Source organism: Micrasema longulum, unplaced genomic scaffold, assembly GCF_059751315.1.
Source record: "Micrasema longulum isolate JH-2025_06_02 unplaced genomic scaffold, ASM5975131v1 h1tg000996l, whole genome shotgun sequence".
NCBI classification, from domain to species: Eukaryota; Metazoa; Arthropoda; class Insecta; order Trichoptera; family Brachycentridae; genus Micrasema; species Micrasema longulum.
Window position 1 is genome coordinate 43,941 of NW_028278184.1, and position 21,803 is coordinate 65,743.

The 21,803-nt window shown below is 31.6% G+C and overlaps 1 protein-coding gene across 1 annotated transcript in view; it reads right to left on the reverse strand.

The window, feature by feature from the left end:
• The window catches only part of LOC148277668 (protein APCDD1-like), a 44,756-nt gene extending 23,413 nt beyond the window's left edge, over positions 1–21,343 (reverse strand). The window contains exons 1-2 of the mRNA XM_088232563.1: positions 21,059–21,343; positions 6,606–6,762 (exon numbers count right to left, since the gene is read on the reverse strand). Of these exons, the coding sequence (XP_088088689.1) occupies positions 6,606–6,762; positions 21,059–21,113 (212 nt within the window). The 5' untranslated portion in view covers positions 21,114–21,343. The remainder of the gene's footprint in view (positions 1–6,605; positions 6,763–21,058) is intronic.
• Between the last annotated feature and the right edge of the window lie 460 nt (positions 21,344–21,803).

Here is a 21,803-nt window from a genome sequence, read left to right on the forward strand (position 1 = left end):
AACGAATTCGCTACGACGACATAATGATTTAAATCCTCGTTTCTTGATCATTATTTTCAGAAAAGCTACTGAATAATAAACATTGTTACTCGAGAATCTGAATAAAAATTTACGAACATCGTCCTATAAATAGGGTTGGAAAAATAAAAAATAAAAGATTAATTATATTTTTTTTAAACTTATGTAGGTACATTGTAATTAAGATTTAGATTATGATGAATGTGCGTGTATTTTTAATTATCGTGAGACATAATTTATTTGTACGGCGAAAAAACGGCCAAAAAGATTTACGATGCGAATGTTAATGTCCGCTAAAAACGAGGAAAACCGAGAAAGATACGACTTAAAAAGCGCTACATTTTAGATGTAAGTTTCAGAAGTACAAACATAATACATTATTTGTGAAATTTTTCATTAAGTAAATAGTCATTAAGAGTTAGTCTGGAGAAAGACATTATTGTATTTTTTTAATTAAGTATAATGTACCTTGAAGTAATTACTCACGAAAACGGCGCGATAAAAGTTGCCGAAATTTATTATTATTTTAAATGTTTTTTTTACGCTTTGAATGCCAGTACAGGGACAAAGAAATATTTGCAGAGTAGAACAAATTTCATGTCGATCTTTCCAGGAATCGAATCCGGGATCTCAAGTATGATAGGTGAAATCCCCAACCACTATACTACGGGGTGGACTTATTTCCACTCGATTTCTGTATTCAGAGTGTTAAGCTGAGAGTTGACAATCGATTCGAAAACACTAGTTCAAAATTGTACCGCTCAAACTCAAAATATTGTTATTTTAATAATTTTAGCTGTGCCAACCCTGTCTAGAAACTTGTTCCATTTAAAACAATATAAGAAACCTTAAGCACACACGCCGCCCTCGCTTCCATTGTTCTTCAAAAAATAAAAACAAAAACGATCGCTTTTTGTTCTTCGTTTTAATTTCGGATTCCATGCCGGCTGCCCTCGGCAAATGCAAATCGGGTAACTGCTTTGAATGTCGAAAATGCAACGTTTGCCGAAACTTCGCTATTGTCACGAGTCACGACGCGACATAAATCTTGCTCGAAAAATGTCGCATAAAAAAGATAAATAATAATAAACGATAATTACGGAAACATGTATTTTAAAAATGACAAGTAGATAACAATAACTAAAACAGGAAAGAAGTAAACCGAAATTGTTTAAAATGAAATGTAATGAAAGTATCGTCGCCGTTTTGGCTAAAGTCACTAACCCAACAAACTCCATTTTTAGAAATCGCAATTTGAAAGTTTGGAGACCAAGGAAAAATCTGATTTTTGTGATTTGGAGGTTTTATGTATACAAAATAATTTATTTGTGTATTTTCAATAAATTCCATTTGTAACTTTTTCCCTCTGAAACATTTGAAAATATCTAAAAGGTTTTTAATGAGGTAAGGTGTCAAAATTTTTACGTAAAAGTGACGTACGCTCGTTAAAAAATAGAAATATAAGAAGCAAATATTATAATATTGTCGTTAAAAATTATAAATAAATTTAAAGTTATTCTCAGGAAATTTTTTAACACGTGTAAAAACAACATTAAATTTTCATTAGAATGAATGTAATATTGTTTTATGTTTTTTCTTTAAATATCCTATGTTTTTATTTTTCTTTCTCATGTACTCTATACAAACAACTAAAACGGTGTAAGTCACTCTCCAAACACAAAAGTTAGTCTCTTTTTTGGAGAGTTACAGTGATAACATTTACCAGATGTGTAAAAGTAGATATGTTTAGAATTTTACAAAATCATGTACGTTTTAAAAAATTTATTAATAAACAAAATAAAAAAAATGTATAAATATATTTTTCTCATGTTTCAATATAAAATTGTATAAAGCCACATGGTAAAAAAGAAATAATTCCGATCTACGATTTTTTTTTCTAAGTTACCTTGGCGACGTTTGACTCTTAAAGAACATAATTTTACGCATCCAATGGCGTCATATTTAACTCAAAGGTGTATTTTTTTTGGTTAGAATTTCCCGCACAGCGACAATGCACAAAAAAAATCGAATAAGAAAATATATGAAAATAGGATTTTCAAAATGAGGTGCTTTACGCAATTTGAATTTTCGTACACAAAGGTGATTAATAATACCTATATTTTTCGGAGGTATTTTTTATTATTAGAAGACTAACACTCGATTTAAAAAACCTAAAAAAAAGTTTTAATTATATCCAAAGTAAATTTCAAATCTGTATTTTATAAAATCACTTTGTAAAGCGCCCTCGAGGTATTATAAGAAGAACGAAAGGGGTTTTTAAAGGTTATCTATAGTAAGCCATAAAAACTATTAGCTTTTTGATTTCACACGTAGGTACTGTAATTAAAATATTCGATCTCAGAATTTAACAATAGACATCGTATTTTTGTTATTTAATTATTTGTTCGTTTAAAATCCATTTGAATAATGTGTTTGTTAAAAAATCTTTAAATATTTTATTGTGGACAAATTTTAAAATTATATGAGCACGTTTGATCAATAATACAAGTAATTAAAATACTTGTTTTAATAAATAAATCGGATCGCTTGAATTGTTTGCATTTTAAAATGATTCAATTTAATGTTTGCTGTAAATTTAAATGAGGAAAGATGTTGAAAATAACAGGTAGGTGTAGGCAGTGGGTATTTATCATTAAAAACGAAGAGTCATATTGATTTATTAAAACAATAATCGATAATCATTTTATGGCGTACCTGCTAACAAGCCTATTCGTAAATCATAAGATTGTCAAACATTTATCGTACTGAAATGTTATTAAATATTCGTATATAACCACTTATCGACTTTTCTATGTCTAACGGCTTTGAGACATAACCGTTGGTTAACAGTGCAAATATCAATAATTAACACAGCATAGATATTTCATAAATAAAAAAATAGTTTTATTGACTTATTTTTGTTTGGAGTAATTTACTAATTGTATGATTCTTGAATTAAATGATTTACTTATTGTAATTTACTAATTGTATGTTCTTGACCTTTGCAACAATGGTGATTGGACTCATAAAGGTAATAAACCAAAATCAGTGATCGAACATCCCATTTCCAAGACAAACAAAAACGTTTTTTTCCGAGTACCTTAGCCTTGTACATGACAAGTAAGGCTACTAAATACAGGGGTCCAAATATATATATTTAAAAAAATGATTATACAAGTTATAACTTGTATAATTTTTTTTTTGGCTCTCATGTAAACATAACAAGATGCCCGTTCTAGGAACCCTGCTTCACAATCTTATGGGAAATTTTAAGTTTGTGAACAAAAACCAAATGTACTTCATATTAAAAAGTCCAGATGTTGATCCCTTTTCTACGATTTCGTATAATTTTTAATTTCAGCATGTACGCGTATGTATGTGGATTTGTGTATGCGTATATGTTCATGCGTGTATGTGTATGTATATATGTATATATATATGCATGTTCATGTGTGTATATATATATATGTATATATGTGTTTGTATGTATGCATTTATATATATATATATGGATGTATGTATGTAAATGTATGTATGTATGTTGTAGGTGTACATTTATATTCATTTTTATTTCTTCTTTTTTCGTTTTATATTTATTTACTATTTTGTTTTCTTTTTCCTCTTCCTCCCCTATTTTCTCATCCTACTTTCTTACATCCCTATCGAAATGTACGTTTTGTTTTTTTATATTTTTGTTTGTATATGAAACCCGTACTTGGTTTTGATATTGGCTGTTATTCTGTATGTATTGTTTATAACTATGACGGGCTAGTTTAAAAAATAAATTGAATAATAATAACAATGTTGCACATTATAAACTTTTGGTGCAAGATGAATAAAACTATTTTGCTCCATAAGTTATCATCATTCCCTTTTCGCACCTAATGGTGCATAGGGAAATGCATTGGTACAATGACAGCGTATCTTAATCATTTTTTTGTTACATTAAGGAAAGATGATCAGTCTTACGCTTCAGGTACCAGATCAGGGACTATAAAGTATTTTTGTGTGCAACCACCCTATTAAATACATAGTTCATGTCATTCATGTCGGGAATCAAACCCGAGACCTCTTGCATGGTAGGCAAACGCGCTTACCATAACATCACGAGTCCGAAAAATTAATTATGTCAGTAACTATTAATAAACTTCTAACAATTGTTCTAGTTTCACATTTTAACCTAAATACCTATTTCGTAGTACTCGTATACACATTTAAATATTTTCCATTCAGATTTTTAAAAATATTACTAAACAAAACAAAGACTATTCGTAAAAGCGGTATTTAACTATCCTTCCTTATTTTCTAGTGGAATACCACTTGTAGTAAATTATGTTATAGGGTTCGATTTCTCAAAAAAAAAAATTTTTTTTTAATCAAAAGGGAATATTTTTTTCATTTAAATAAGAATCTCCATTTGGACTTAAACAATCAGGGGGGTTTGTCACTACAAATAATGAACATTATTTGTATGTATTTGTATTTTTTTGGAAAAAAATTTGGATCTGTAACCAAACGCATATTATACAGATATTCACAATTTCCTATAAAACATTCGATTTTATTTAAGAGATAATAAAAAAAAATATTGATAGTACTCTGCTAACTTCCCATTGTATGCGGGCCTAGGTACAAAGCTCCTTATTAAATTCATTAGTAAACACTAATTAATTTTACTACCGTTTATTGAGCCTTAATTACAATATTATAACTGTGCGACCAGCTATAAAGCCAAAACCCAAATGACGTGCACCCGGAGCCCGCATAATTTATTGTTCAATCGTCTGTTAGTTTCCATACCGCATAGACACTTATTTACAGTTTTTTCATAATAATAAAAACTTTTTTTTTCTCCAGTATGCGTAAGTTTAACCTTCGCTGTAAAACCTCTTCGACATCCACAGTTCGCGCAGGTACGAAGTACGACGTACGACTTACCCCAACATACAAATACTACTTTTTGCCTTATATTACGATTTATATTGGAATAAAGAAATATGAATTATTCATTCGGACAGGTTTTACAAAGGGACAAGTCCGTTCGGGACACAAGTGTCGTTTAACTCAAGATTAATTTTATGCAGAATGTAAGACAGAGCGCGTCTTTCACTTGCGAAAGAGGAAATTGAGTCTGTTGGCATTTTAATTTATAATTCAGAACCCTAATTGAATAATAATTACGTACGGTATAAATAATAATTAATATTTAACTCTGTAGAAAAGGAAGTGCATTGAACTATCCAATAATTATGTAGTTATTAGCTATGGAAACATTTAAGCAAAATATACTAAAGTATGTATGTCTTTAAATTATTTTTTAATCCATTATAAAAGTAAAAGTATTGAGAAGTAAAATACGTATTTTTTATTCATAAAAGCACAATAAAAACGTTATATCATCTCTGCCTACTCCTACGAGGAAACTACGTGATTGTCATTGCTGTTGTCATATTGTTTTATAGCATTTGCTCTAATTGACTTATTTTCAAAACGTGTATTATATAAATCCGAATATTTATAGAAGAATTGCCGTTTTCACAAAGGTCGTATACATTTGGAAGACCTGTGAAATTCGGTAGAATTGATATATTTATCAAATTTTATTTTTTTATTATTAATTTAGTGGCTGGTCTACGGTACGAATCTTGCAAAATAAAACCGAGAGGAGATTAGTCGGCCTCATGCATGGTGTATTTGTGCATTTTTATTTATTTGCCTGACATTTAATGGATAAAAATATACATAACTATAAAAACCGATTCTTCCTGTGATTTATCATCGTTTTTCTAGACATTTATTTTAATTGCCAAACATATTTCCTAGAAAATTTTATTTCTAATTGCTCTTTGAGCTTCATTTGGAGCTAAAGTTTTCTAATCAAATTCGATTGCGCAATTATTCCCAGGAAAAATAACATTCAAAATAAGTCACATCATGGAAGACAAATGAACGTCGTTTTGCAAAAAGCAGCCAGCTTTAAAAAACTGAAACTGAGGTAATAGCAATCTAATAAAAATAGTGAATAATGAAATCTACACAACGATTAAAATGTTTTTGACTTTCAAAAATGATAAACAATAAATACATTAGTTTTTTTTGTATTACAAATAAGAATCTAACTATGTATTGACCAGTTTTAATGATTTTTAAAGAAACGTAAGATTTTTGTAATTTTGTTGGTGTATTATACAAATTGCGAAATGCTGTTTTTATGATGAACACTATTTTCAGAAGGTGATATTATCATGGTTATTTATACAAAAGCGGTCTGGCTGTTTTTAGCAGAACATAGAATTGACCTTACTGCACTCTATAACACCAATATCTCATTTTTTCAAAACTGTGGACTAGCTGCTTTTTGAATAACAACGTTCAAATAATAACACCATGAAGATTACTGCGATAGTCACTAATACGAAGACGTGATAAAACAATTAACTGGAAAGTATCACCCTGTATGTAAGTATATTTTTTCTGCCCTTAAGACTTCGAGATCTTTTTTTAATCGGATGCGTTCTTTTGCGAACTTATAAAAACGTATGAATCAGAAATATTGAATCATCGAAATGACGTTTTTTAACACTTACCCTTCAGAAACCCACTTTCCAACGATGTTGTCGGGTGCATCGATGACAACGGTGGCCTTTTCCATAGCAGTTGCTCTTTTCACTGCCTGCTCACACGGACCTCCGCCATTACTCGTAGCAGTGTTCAGTCTAAAGGCGTCATTTTGCACAGCTATTCCTAAAAAGTAAACATAAAAAATCATTTTACTTTACATCCATTTTTTACTGTTTTTTTATTTATTAAGGATCGATAAAAAAATGCTTGGAAAAATTTGTAAACGGGATTGGATTTGATCATGAATATGAATAACTGTTTTCTTTTCTTATTCTTTAAATTTATATTTACTTTATTTTTATTACTGTATATAAACATAAGTATTTTTATTTTACACAATATTATTTTGGTATGTATATATATTTACATATTTATACACACACAATTCTGGGTTTTTTATCCCAAGGGGGAGTAGGTATATTATTATTTATATCACTACAGAGATGGGTAGAATTTTTGTTTCAAGATTATGGATATTCGAGCGTTTACAGGGCTTATGACCTGTCATAGGTTGGGTAGAATAATTGTTGTAGAATTCTACATAAAAGTGGCCACTTGAACCCAACCTATGACAGGTCATAAGCCCTGTAAACGCTCGAATATCCATAATCTTGAAACAAAAATTCTACCCATCTCTGTAGTGATATAAATAAATAATATTATTTTTATTTTGTTTGCAACTTCTAAGTGCATAACATTTCTTAATCGTTAAATTGCTTTTATTTTGATACCGATAATGTACTCAATTAATAGCTTACACCACTATAGAAAAATGATATTGACTGGTTTCACAATTTTCGTTAATACATATTCTTATTTTCTGTATATAATATATTTAAAAACTGTTGTTTTTTTCCCAAATAAAAATAAATTTAAAAAATATAAAAAGATGTTTAAGAGTAATTATTAAGAAACTCTTTTCCAAATTTTTATGCATGTTTTCTCATAATTTTGTGAAAAGGACCTTAATTATATTGTTATGGTATTTGTTACAATCAAAATAGTATAAAGTTTTCGCAAACCAAGTTTTGTAAAATTTCTATCGAAAATAAACGTAAAAATGACATTTTTCAATAAAAAAATATAAAAGCGCCATCTATGAATGATAGTTTAATATTTTCATTTAGAATCACAGAAACACATGCGATCAAAAAATAAGTCAATATTTTTTTGTTAAATTTTTATTTAGAAAATATATTCTTTTAATTTACATTTCTGGCCAAAGCATCTGAACGATCTAATGTTAGGCAAAACTAGTCTGATTTATTTAAAACTGGACTATGTTTAAATCACATACCGAGCTGCACCATATGCAGCTATAAAAGTAATTTACCATCCACTGCAATGCTTTGGTTAGAAGTTTAGCGTTTTCTTTGATCGCTCAATGCTCACTAACCTCAAGCCGAGTTCAACTTATTCTTGTCTTGCTCAAAGCTCGTGTGTTTCTTACTACGCCGTATGTGTTTGCATAGGCGGTATTTTTATTTGGTATTGTAAATCTGTATTGCTGCAATGTATATTTTGTTTGATTTTATGATCCCGCAGTCCATCTAAACAGCCCTGTGATCTCAACAGAAATGTTTTCTTATTCAAATCCAATATGAGATAATTACAGGTGAAGTGAACCAAATGAAGAAAAGGTAACTTTTTTATCATGAAAGTTTTAACTCTAAGCTTATAGCGTAACTTTAAAAAAAATAAACTGTTAAATATTTTTGATTAACATAAATTTTTCGTAGATTAAACGATCAAGAAAAAAACTTTTTTTGATTATATTGATCACATAAATGTAATACAAGCTTTTAGTAAATCATTTAGAAAAAAAAACTTAGAGTAATTGTAGATAATAGTTAGTACGTTCATGCACAGTAACTAGTTATAATTGCTTACAATTTTAAGAAAATTGTCGGGAAAGGTATTTAAAGATTTTTTCAAATCTAAAGTATTAGTTGTATTTCACTAGTATATTTGTGTTTCGTCATTATTAACCCTTCCCTTACTGTGGTAAAAAAATCCGCGCGTCCCGGTGATGTATAGTCAATTAAAAAAGATGGATTTAAAATCTGAAAACTATAACAATTACATGCTATTTTTTTTTTTTCGGGGATAACTCGCTAACCCTCTTTATAGAGGCTGAAAAGCCTCTATCCCACCTGCTTTTCAGCAGATGGGATGGAGGGGACATGTAAGGAGGTAATAAAAAATACAATTGTTTCAATTAGAAACTATTTGCTAACGCTTATAGCACGAGCAAAGGGATCACCCTTAGCGGAGTTCCGAGAGCAACTGAGAACAACTAGCGTTTAGTGGCAGTAATACATGTTGGCCTGTGTCACGCGTGACATTGTCAGTTTTACTCGCGAATATATGAATAACCCCGAAAGAGAGACATAAAAGGTATTATCGTATATTCGGTACTCTAACTTTATCGCCGCGACAATGACACATCGGTAAGCTTTTGATTGTTTAGGTGATTTATCTCCGATTTCCGATAAAATGCTTTTTCTGTGCCCAATTAGTCATTATTATTTAATCATAAACTATTTCAATCTACACGTAATGTAGTAAAAACTGAGAATCTAAACCCAGTATTTGTATATACAGATATATGAAAGTTAATAGATGTAATGTGTACTGGCTACATATCGTAGGGAAGGGAAAATTAATTATTGTTTTTGTGTAAAATAAAATAAAATACATTTGAAAGGAGCTATTTGGAATGAAATTTTTAAATATTGTACTATTTTGTTCATGAATTATAGTAAAATATTTTGGAAAAAGTTAGGAACCCGTGTAAAATAAAATATTCAGTAGGTATATTCATTGACTATTATTGCCTGTACGCCACGTGTTCCGGTGATTAGCGCATTTTGTATGAGGTCTCGAGTTCGATTTCGACAGGTTATACGAATATTTTTTAATTGCTGGCTTCTATTTGTCCATGCCCTTTGCAGCTGCAAGATTTTTGTTAATCTAGCTTCCGTGTATCAATATTATCAAATACTTAATTGTAAACTTTTATGTGTTCTGATGAAAGCGGGTGATAGGAAGGAAGGGAGACGTTCGGAAGAGGCCTTTATCCAGCAGTGGAGAGAAAAAGGCTGCAGAAGAAGATGTGTTCTGTATCTGCAGGGCATACTTAATCTGACTCTTATTTGCAAAATATAAAAAAAGAGAAAAAAAAATCAGTTCCATTCTTGTTCTAGTGTTTATTGAACTCGTACGATGGTTTCCATCTTATTTGCATTAAAAATATCTGAAATGGATTAACCACATTTTGAGATTCCGTCTTGAGATTAAATGAACGAACCGATGAGCACCTGAGATGGATTGTCACTTTCCAATAAAAGACGGATTGAGAAATGCACCTTTTCAGTTGTTAAGGGTACAATAGACCCTTAAAGCGCATTTGCACCTTTTCACAGTTACTTAATCGATAGTGGAATAAATTATGAAAAGACAGGAAAGAGAATTAAAAATAATTGTTATTTCTGACGATTTTCTGACAGTTTTGACAGCCTTTTCTACTTCTGTTGAATAAACGTCCGTGAAAGATTATGTTAGAAAATATATTTTGCAATATTTTTTGTACAATGGAACCTACTCGTATATTCAACTATTTATTGATAGATTTTATCGTTTTAAAGCCAGTTGCACAAAAAAAATGTATTTATCATATTATGCTATTACACTTAAATTCCTGGCAAACTGCAAGCGCAGTTTTTTTACAGGGCTGTTAAAATAGGCTGCATGAAAAAAATTTTGATAAAACAATACATTTATTTAACTATAAATTAATTACCAATTATCTTTTATTATTTGGCTCTTAATGTACAAGAAGTTAAATAATACAGTTATGTACAGTAAAGTTTAGTTTAGTTTATTTTAGTTAAGTTAGTCTTAAATTTAGTTGCATACATACAACTCGCAGCAGGTTCTTATAAATTGCGTCGATTATTCACACTTAACCTACACTAATAATAATTTTACTCGAAAAATATTACAAATTACACTATCAAAAATTAAAAAGAGCTCACTAATACAAAAAACTTTTTTCTACTAACCATAATTTTAGCAAACGTCTCATTCAAAAGTCTATAATAATATTAGATAAAAAATGACTTGTGTGCGTAACGTTCAAGTTTTCATACATATCGCTCAAATGTGCGTGCTCACACAAGCAAAAATTGTATTTTTTCTTGGTTCACCAACAGGCACTTATACATTAACAACGCACTGAACTTATGTAAAATGAAACTAAAATTCTGAACAAGTGTTTTTAACTCGATAGTTACACGTAAAATTTCTGAAACTAGTAATCGAGTAGACAGTAAAGATAAGTCCAGCTTGCGGAGGCGAAATATTGATTTAAGAGGAAACGCGGTCTGATTTTTCTTCGTACTAACGTATTTTCGTATTTTCTACCTGGATTATGGCACTAGAGCAGCGATTTTTATAAACAATATGGATATCTTGTCTTTATCGTTTTAATTTTTTGGAAAATTGTTTTTTATGGGAGCTGGGACCATCCGAAAACAAAAAAAAAAACGCCAAGTTTTATCTGCCGTCTTCTGACGTACAATATACACATATGCTAAATATTTTTTTGAAAAAGTACCAACACAAAATTTTATTGTAATACTCATTTAAAAAAAAATTGTTTAGTTTTGAGGTGCAGAAAACGGGACAACGATACCTCGATTAGTTAGGCATAATCAGTCTGACGCGCAATTGTCTTTTTCGCACAATAACGGGGAGGCATCTGCGAGAGAGTAACAGAAATCCTCTAAACTGGTGAGTTTTTACTGCGAGATACCAGAAGAGCGTTTAAACCGTAAGACGGATGAACTTGCGTTCATGTTTGTATATTTCTCACGATCGTACAGATGCATTGCATTTTGTACTTGTACGAATCATCATTATCATCATTATCTTTCACTGCATTGGTACATAAATCGCAGCGTATCTTGATCATTTTTGTTTCATAAAGATAAAATGATCAGTCTTCCGTTTCAGGTGCCAGTTTAGGGACTATGAAATATTGTAGTGTAAAATACCTTGTTAAATAAATATTTAATGTCAACTTTGTCGGAAATCGAACCCGAGACTTCTCGCATGCTCGTGTATCTTTTAAAAACATTGTTCATTTATAATCAACAGTTTAAGTTGAGTACATTAGGGTTGCTTTAGTAGGTATCGAGTATCTATACATTTTATGTTGTAATCATTTTGTACAATGATCTTTTGCTTAGGGGGATATTTTCATCCTTCGTGAGAAAAACGAGATCTGAATTTCAGTTTTAGTTTTCTTGTTCAAACGCTAATTAACACCATGTCTAGCCATATTTTAAATGTCATACAACGGAAGGAGGTGACACATTTAGAATTATGAGGTATATCATAAAACACACGAAATTTGTCTTACCGAGATTCAGGCAGATGCGTGGAGCGCACAAAAATGAGACACTTCGAAAATAAATTTTAGCCAATCAGTCGAAAAAGTAGCAAACACCCTAAGCTGGAAAATATATTAAAAAGAGCTTTTGTTTATGTGTCACCTAAACTGTCTTGTAAGAAAGAGCTTTTGAAGGGACTGTCATAATTCCAAGATAATTGGTTGCATGCCCATTTGGGAATCTATGAACGGTGCAGGTAGAACGCGCTAAAATGAGCCATATGCGTATGAGAATAACAGTATTTTTTGCTTGGCTCAATTGCACATGGTTCTGACGGGTTGGCCATAAATTTTGTAAAATAAATGGATTTATTTATTTAAGGACTTTAAAAATGTCAAAATGGTGGAGTATTTATGGCTCTTTGCTTTCCAGTGGCGCTGAGTAATTAATTTTGCAGTTTATTGGAAAAAAATGTTCATTAACCTTCATCATTAAATTTGTGCATAAATGTAAGGATAAATAAGTAAATTAAACACATCTGATATTTTTTTTAAAGAGATAATTCTGAGGAGAATATGGAAGACTCGGCATTTACAAAATTTATGATCTGTCATCGGATGTGTTAAGAGATTACTTTACACGCTGCGTAATATTCACTATTCCGCTTATAGATGTTGTCTTTCATATTAACAAAAATCTACGATGGGAGGTGCAAGTCCAATCGCTGGTTCTCAGATTGAGAAAACAGTGTCATGTATTTTGCTCACTAAGGAACATCTTGGACATTGTCACTCTCAGAACGGTGTATTTTGCTGTTTTCCAGTCAGTGGCAACCTATGGTATAGTGGGCTGGGGAAGTTGCACTGCATCTTTCATGAACCCCCTAATAAACGTACAAAAATTAATACTAAGAGTGATGCTGCAATGTCCCCCCACTTTCCCATCTGAGACATATTTCCAATTCACGAAGGTACTGGACATTAGACATTTTTTTTAAAAAGAGTCATTGACACATTTCTGGTCATGCTACAAGAGTAGATCCTTCAGAATGCTCTACGAGGTTTTCCTGTAATTTAAATTATTTAATTCCGAAAACACGCACGACGTTTGCTTAGAGGAATTTCTTTTTCGTGGCTAAATGAATAGATATGAATAAATAAATCAATATGCATGTATGGCATTTTATTTATTCTCTTATTTTGGTTTTGTCGTGTTGGCCCACTATAGAGAATGAAAGCATAAAGAAACCTAACATTTATTTTTGAAAAAACGTGATTTAGAAAAATATCTAACTAATGTAAATAACCTAGTTGACGACAAATCAAAAGCTCTGTAAATTTCTAGGCTTCTTTATTTTGAAAAGCTTCAAGTCTGTTTATATATTTATATAAAATTTAATATTTATATCAATTCTGTCATTTATAAAAAAAAAAAATGTGTACAAAGATTTAGACAAACCCAAAATACTTTTAGGAAAAAACAAAACTGCACATCAATGATGTAGGTAGACGGTATTTGGGTGTGATATTGTATGATCATATCTTTTGAGTTTTTGAACCTGAATTTATAATTCATATTTTTAATGTTCACAAAAAGTTATGTTCTGCACTGATTGCATATTTTTTTATACACAATGGCTGGGCAAAGAATCAGGACCCAACGCTAAATGAATCTTTCGTTGAAAGTGGAAACAGTCATTATTGAACTGATTGATGGAGGAATAAAAGGTTTTTAATGGATTTCTTAATGCGAGATCACAACACTCTGATCAGTGAACACACGTGTGTACAAATAAAACGGAAAATACTTTTAATCGTTTGTTATCAATACAAAAATAATACCAAATAGCAATAGGCCATAATAGAAAATCTTTAGAGAGAGACAAACATTTTGTTTACGGAAAAAAATAAAATGAGGTTTAAATATTTTTTGTAACAAAGTAAAACACATTCAACCATTTTAATATTTTTTTAGGTGGTAGATATATAAAAATAATTTAATATCTAGTGTTAAGTGATTATTTGCATAAGTCACCAAATAAAATGACTGTGTTACGTAATTTCGCGCAATTAAATTAATAATTCTAGTGGTATAGTTTTCATTGGCTTGGCAAATAAATGTTTGTCGTATGTAACAAAATTAGCAGTTCACAATGGAGTTCCAATGATGATCCTGATGCATGGGAATATGTATGGCCAATGAAAAACGGGGATAAAAGTAGGCTGAATGCTGTAAAAATGCGATTTCTTAGGCAAATGTGTGTGAAAACTATGTACGATAGATGCACAAATGTCGAGATCCGTACTTTATGCAAGGCTAAGATAAGCACTATCGACAAATTCAAGAAAGAAGCTCCACGTTGGTTTGGACATATAGAGCGAATGGACAGCGAAAGGACGGCCAAAAATATAACGGTACGAATGTTGATGAATGCAGAAATAGAAACGGACCGAAAAAGACACCGCATACACAAATAAAACAAATATTAGAAGATGGACATGTTAAAAGCAGGATTAATCGGGTCGCGTGCATGATAAGATGTATGAATGTAGAGGAAGCGAGATCTGTATGCAAAGTCAGAGTTATATGGCATTCTATTATCTCTATCTACATTTAAAGGGAAACAACGTGATGGTTTGTTTGATTGTTTTTTTTTTTTTTTTAGTTTATTTTTAAAGGTAAAAGTTAAGGAGCTGTTATTTTTTTTTCCGAGGAACGAACAGAATTTTCGTGTAGTAGGTACTTAAGTTGAATGTTTCATGTGTGTATTTACACACGTGTTTTTCTGTATAAATGTGTCAGTTAATACGTACAATGATAAATTGTATATATATTTACCCACTCTAAAGATGATGCATATAAAAAGATTGTTTTTAAATGGGAACCGAAGTTAAAAAAATATTTATATTTATAATACTTATTCTATTAAGAAAGGCTCATATCTAACTCTAAAACGTGCAAACATTTTATACATTAAGGCAGTTTGAATAAAATATCATAAATCCTTATTTGAGTGTATGTATTTTTATAATTGTTTCACCAAACATGAAGTGATTGCACCAGAAAAAAATATTTCAAAAGCCATTTGTATTAAAGTAAAGAATACGCACTTCAAATAAGTACTTTTGCATTTAGATCATGTTTTTACCCTCTTGTAAGTCACTTTAAACAGTCCGATTCTCCATCAATATTTCAAAGTCAGATTTTATCTCACTTTTGCATTCACTTACAAAGCCGGTTGCAGGATGCAGGAATCCTTAAAAGTTTGGGCGTATTTACGTAATATTATACGAAGTTTAAACAAAGACTGAACGTATGTATTATGCGTTCAGGTTGGACTTGACTTTTTTATTAAACCGAAACTCGACTCCTTCCAGTTCACTGAATCGAAAATAAAAAGCTGAAATCGTTAGATACTTTTGGGTAGGGCGATGCGATGTAAGAAGCAGATATAGCCAGATGATTAATTACACCAGGTCTCATGATGGAGTGGTCTTCAGGTTTCTAGAGATCGGAGACATAAAATATTTTCGTAATAAGTGTCACAAGCTGAAGTTTTATGGGTTTGATCAATAATAAGATATAATTTTGTGATTATATAAGATAGATGAAACACAAATCAAATTTTAGTGCTTTTTTTGTCGCTAGATTTTTGGAGTCAATTAATAATATTTTCAATTCGACTATTTTTGTTTTATCAAATTTGTACGGAACGATAGTCACGATGCTTACCTTTTTTTAAGGAAAAGGATGTTATGAAAAATACACTACAACACCCAGGCCAATAGCGAAAATAAAATTATTGGATTTTTTCTCGCAACTGGTAGGAATGGAACCCGCGACCCCAGTTTCACAGTTGCACGTCTAACAACTGCACACGTGTTTGATATGATGAGTTTCTAAATTCAATAATGCAACTTTACTACCTACTAGTATTATTATTATGGTAACTTTTATAGCGCCATTTTCACAATGTAGTACCACAGGGGCACTTGAATTATAGTTATTTTAATAATAGCTATTGATTACAATAAAAAAGGTGACACTATTTTTTTTAAACAAATATTTGCGTTCTTATGATATACGAAAATATTACAATTTTTGTGACCATTTTTAACGAATTGTAAATAATCTCAGAGTTATAAGGCGCAACAGCTCTAGAGACGGCAAAAGCGTTGCAAATTTTTGGTTTAACAACAAACGTGTATCTGACGGTTTTGTTTTGCGTTTGGGATTCTTGATACCGACGGCCCATTGTTTTTCTGTGAACTACAGCTAACTTCGTGATTGATAATCCTAGAAGAATGATTTTTGTCCGTATGGGTGGCTTTACAGCTGTGGCGCCTTTTAACTTAAAGTAAATAACACACTATTAGAAAATAGAAAAAATGTTGCCAAAGAGCGAGGTTTGAACCATAGACTTCTTATTCGTGAATCCGTAACACTAGCCACTTTATCTGTTAATTTTTTAATTGTTTACTTTTTAGCACGAACATTTTACAAATTTACTATTATGCTCAATGTTTGTTTTTGTAAATTTATTGATAATTTTAAGTTTCCAGAATTTAACTCGTCCATGCACTTTGTAGCTGCAAGACGATTAGTAATCTAGCTGCAATAGGTAAATGTTATCAACTATCAAATATCCACATTTAGTAAATGAGGTCTAGAATTCCAACCGTCCATGCGCTCAGTAGCTGCATGACTTGTTGTAATCTAACTTCAATTTTTATACATTTGTTTTTTTTATTTATTAATAATATCACTAAATCTTTAAAGTTTCTTATCTTAATCTCAAAGTTTAGACTTTATTGTCAAATAAATTTAAAAAATGTAAATGGGGGCTAGATTTTTTATTGTCTATGCGCTCTGTAGCTGCAAGACGTGCTGTAATCTAGCTCCTGTATATCATAATTGGAGACGAGAAACAAGAATCCCAACCGTCTATGCGCTCTGTAGCTGCAAGACGTGGTGGGATATTTATTTATTGTACAGCGCCCTTGAGGTGATTTTCACAAAAACGGCGCTATATAAATTATCCAAATATATATATATATATAAACAAAACCGGAACCTGGATATTAATACTCAAAAGTTTTACTTAAATTTCAGGCCAAATTAAAGTCAATATTCAGAGAATCACTTTGTAAAGCGCCTTTTAAGTATTATTTTACGTAGATGTGATATTATTAATATTTAAAGCTTCTATTAAATTTTAATTCGTTAGGACACTAATTAAACTAACATGCAAAACCCACTCTACACCTTCACCATAGTTGCACAAAATTATAAAACCAACAAGACATGAATTTTTATAAGCACATGTCCCGATTAGGACAAACATGCACCGATTAGATTAAAAACAACAACAACAAAGCATCACGCCGTTTCCCCGTAAGAGTAGGCAGAGAGGATAGAACGCCACATCACTCTATCTTTTCATACAGATCTCGCTTCCTCTACATTCATACATCTTCTCATGCACGCGCGCCGATTATTCCGACTTTTGACATGTCCATCCTCAAGTATTTGTTGGATTTTATCATGCCATGTCTTTCTCGGTCTTCCTCTATTTCTGCATCCATCAACATTCACATTGTAAATATTCTTAGTTCTTGTTCTTTCGCTGTCCATTCGTTCTACATGTCCAAACCAGCGCAGAGCTCCTTTCTTTATTTTGTCGATAATGCTTGTCTCAGCCTTACTAGGTACGGATCTCAGCATTTGCGCATCTATCGTACATAGGTTTACCACCATTCGCCTGAGAGATCGCATTTCGACAGCATTCAACCTACTTTCATCCCTGTTTTTCCAAGCCCATACTCCGCTCCCATACATCTGGGTCGGGACCAGGACTCCGTTGTGAACGGCTAATTTTGCCTCTTGCGGCAAACATTTATTTGCCAAGGTTGATTTAAGTGCACCGTTCACTCTGTTCCCGGCACTCACCCTCCTTTCAATGTTAGATTAATCCTTTCCTCCTTTGTTGTTTGAGAAATAGTTGAAAAGTTTTATTATTTAAATGCATGTCGTGTTGGTTTTATATTTTTGTGCAATAACTATGGTGAAGGTGTACAGTGGGTTTAGCATGTTGTCTGGAAATCGATATACATAGAAAAGTCGGTAAGTGGTTATATATAAATATTTGATAACATTTAGACGTTAGGTAAGTTTACCGTAATAATAATAATAAAAGGTGAACTTTCATTACTAGCTCCCTCTGTTAATGTAGACTACTTAAACATCACTATTAAAATGTGGACATTGTATACATAATAATTTTATTCCTTAAAAAGTACCTAAGTAATTTGTTGTCTTGAACAGGTGACCCCCTATGGACTTTAAATGAAGGGCCCGTATTTTTTATTACCACGGATAGAATTTTTTCGAATATTAATGACATTATAAATAATATAAACATTTAAAAATTAAGTAGGATATTTATCTTGATACGCAGAGGGGAGTCTACCCTGAAATAAAATTAAATAATGACACTGAAATAATTTATGCGGGATCTCGAGACTAATATATTTAACGATGCATTTTTTGAACGGAAAATTAAATTACTGTTTGTACTAGGTAAACAAAGGAAACTGATAGAAAGGGGAAAGATCAAGTCGAAAAGCTTGAAAGTCGTCAAAATTTTATAACGATATGTGATGACCCTTTTTACCATCTGCTTACGTAGGTGTTCACTATTGAAAGTCGAAATAATAATATTTTCTCATCATCATCATTACCTTTCCGCACAAAATGGAGCATAGGGCACTAAATTGGTAAACCAATCACCGCGTATCTTGATATTTTTTGTTACATAAAGGTAAGATGATCAGTCTTACGCTTCAAGTACCAGAACAGAGACTATGAAATCTTCTGGTGTGAAAACATCCTTATAAATAATATTTTGTATAAAACATGTCGGAAATCGAACCCGAGACCTCTGCATGATAGGCAAACGCGCCGACCATTACACCACGAGGCCGATGAGTATTTTCTCAGCGAGATAATTTTATTACATTTAAAAAAATGGTGCAGTGGTCAGCGCGTTTGCCTACCATTCCTCTCGGGTTCGATTCCAGACATGTTTGATGTGAAATATTTATTTAGAAGGGAGTTTTCTCAACATAATATTTCATAGTCTCTGGACTGGTACCTGAAGCGTAAGAATGATCATCTTACCTTCATGTAACAAAAAAAAACATAAAGATACGTTGCGATTGGTGAACGAATGCAGTACCTTATTCACTATTTGATGCGGAAAGGGAATGATGATGAATATTTTTTTAATTACCTTAAATTTAATATTTACATTTTTGATGAAACGAGGCCGGAGGGTCATTAACATGATGTCCGAAGGGCCGTATTTTTTTTTCTTTCAATGTATGCCACAAAGGTATTGTTATGTACGTAGTTAGATAGTAAGTACTTATTTATTAATTTTAATAAGTTTGCTAACAAAGACAGAGTCGATTATAAACATGATATTATAACAAAATATACAATGTAATCGTACACAGTAACATTAAAATAAAAAGGATAGACATTTTTGAATCCAGGTATATTATAGGTGCAAGGAATTTATTGAATACTGAAAATAAATATTTACTTTTCATTTATTTTATCCATTATGAAATATTTTAATGCTAGAATCCAGCAAGGTAAATAAATATTAAATACAATATTGATATCATCAGGTGAGAGCAAAAATCTGAGGCTGGTATAACTGATAAAATCAAGATGATTCACTGAGATGGTTTGGTAATGAAGAACGAATGGAAGATGAAATAATGGTAAAACAGATATACAGGGTGTTCTTTAAACCCTGTCACATCCGAAACTACGATGATCAGTATGGGCAAGAGGACATATTGGCATATTTTATAAAATATTTAGAACGAAGAAATTTTGTAAGAAAAAAATATTAAAAAGAACAAATGGTTGCTTACTTCTGCAGGGGAGAAACGAGGGGGGCGCGGCCGCGTGGTTTACGTTGTGTCAGACTCCCCCCTCCACCTTTCTCTTCCGCAGCAGTAAGAAACCATTTTTTTAAAAATATTTTATTTTTTAAAATTTTATTCGTTCTAAAAGTTTATTTTAATGTGCCAATATGTCTTCTTGCTCATACTGATCATCGTGGTTTTGGATGTGACAGGGTTTAAAGAACACCCTGTTTATGGTGAGAATGAATGGAAACGATGTAATTTTAAATTGCTAAAATTCCACTCGTCCATGCGCTCAGTAGCTCCAAGACTTGTTGTAATTTAACTTCTTTTTTTAAAAACAATTTTTTTTTTATTCATTTTTATATTTTAATATCATTCAAACACAAAACTTCACTGTCAAATCAAAACATAATATAAATCGAGGCTAGACTAGTTTTCCACTATGCGCTCTGTAGCTGCAAGACGTGCTGTAATCTAGCTCCTATCTGTTATAATTGAAATATATCGTAATTGCAAACGAGGAACAAGAATCTCAATCGTCCATGGGCTCTGTAGCTGCAAGACGTGCTGGGATATTTATTTAATGTACAGCGCCCCTGTAATGATTTTCCCGAAAATGGCGCTATATAAATTATGCAATAATGATGATAATAATAATAGGAGGGCCACCAAGAAAAATGTGGCATGATCAGATAATCTGAAATATAAGGTCTGGTCATGTCAGAGGTAGAAACAACTGAGGGGCATGTATGAAAAGATCATACTTTCATACAAATGTGGAAGAAATGTACGTCAGAATAGACGTGGGTGGCGAACTGTCCTCTCTCTGCCTACCCCTACGGGGAAATGGCCTGATGGTAGTAGGAGAAGTCAATAGTATGTATGATTTCCTATAATTATTTGATAGTAAAATGATGCTGGCGATTTAAATATTATAAAAAATGAACACTGCTTGATAAAATATGTAACACGGGGTTTGGAAGAATTCCAATCAAAACAGATTTGACACGCGTAAATGTCGAATTTCAAACAATAAAACTGTAAAAATGTAAACAAAAATAGCGGAAATTCTTCGCTTACCTATTATTAGAACCAAATACACAACAAACGCGAACTGTGAACTGTTTTTAGACATTTTGAAGCAGCAAAAAACACAAAACACGAGAGAAAACTATAATATAGTGTTCATATTATGTAAACAAACACATAAAATCACAAAACCACATGAATAAATTGTGTCTAATGAATGTTTTGAAAGTTTTCACGTGATCCCGCCAATAAAAGAAAATTGTTCGAAATCTCAAAGCTCCGAAGCTCCTGCAAACACGTGTTCAAAGCGACGCAGTCAAACTTCGAATGAAGTATAAAGCACGAAGCTGAAGTTACTTTAGTATTCGAATTTGGAACGGAACCCGTTTGGCTGTTTTCGAATAGTAGGTACTGGTACCTACCCAGTGCTCTCTCAGCTAAACAAATAATGTTTCCAACAAGGAGGCGTGCTGGGTTCATAGTAACAAAACAAAAGGGCCTAAAGCTGACAGCTTTTCTCGGAATATTGATATTAATAATACGCTTTTCTTCATTAAATTTATTTATTCTGGATTATTTTATACCGGCATTTTGTAAAAATCTTCTCAAGAGTGCAGTACAATAAACATCTCAACATGTCTTGCTGCTACAGAGGACCCAGGCATTTTTGATTTTAGATTATTTCTACTTGGAGAACGTCAAAATAAAAGGAAAATTATTATTTTATTTTAGTAAGTAATATTAACATTCGCTTTTCTTAAGCGTCCTTGAAGTATTATATTATATTCTCCTTGTG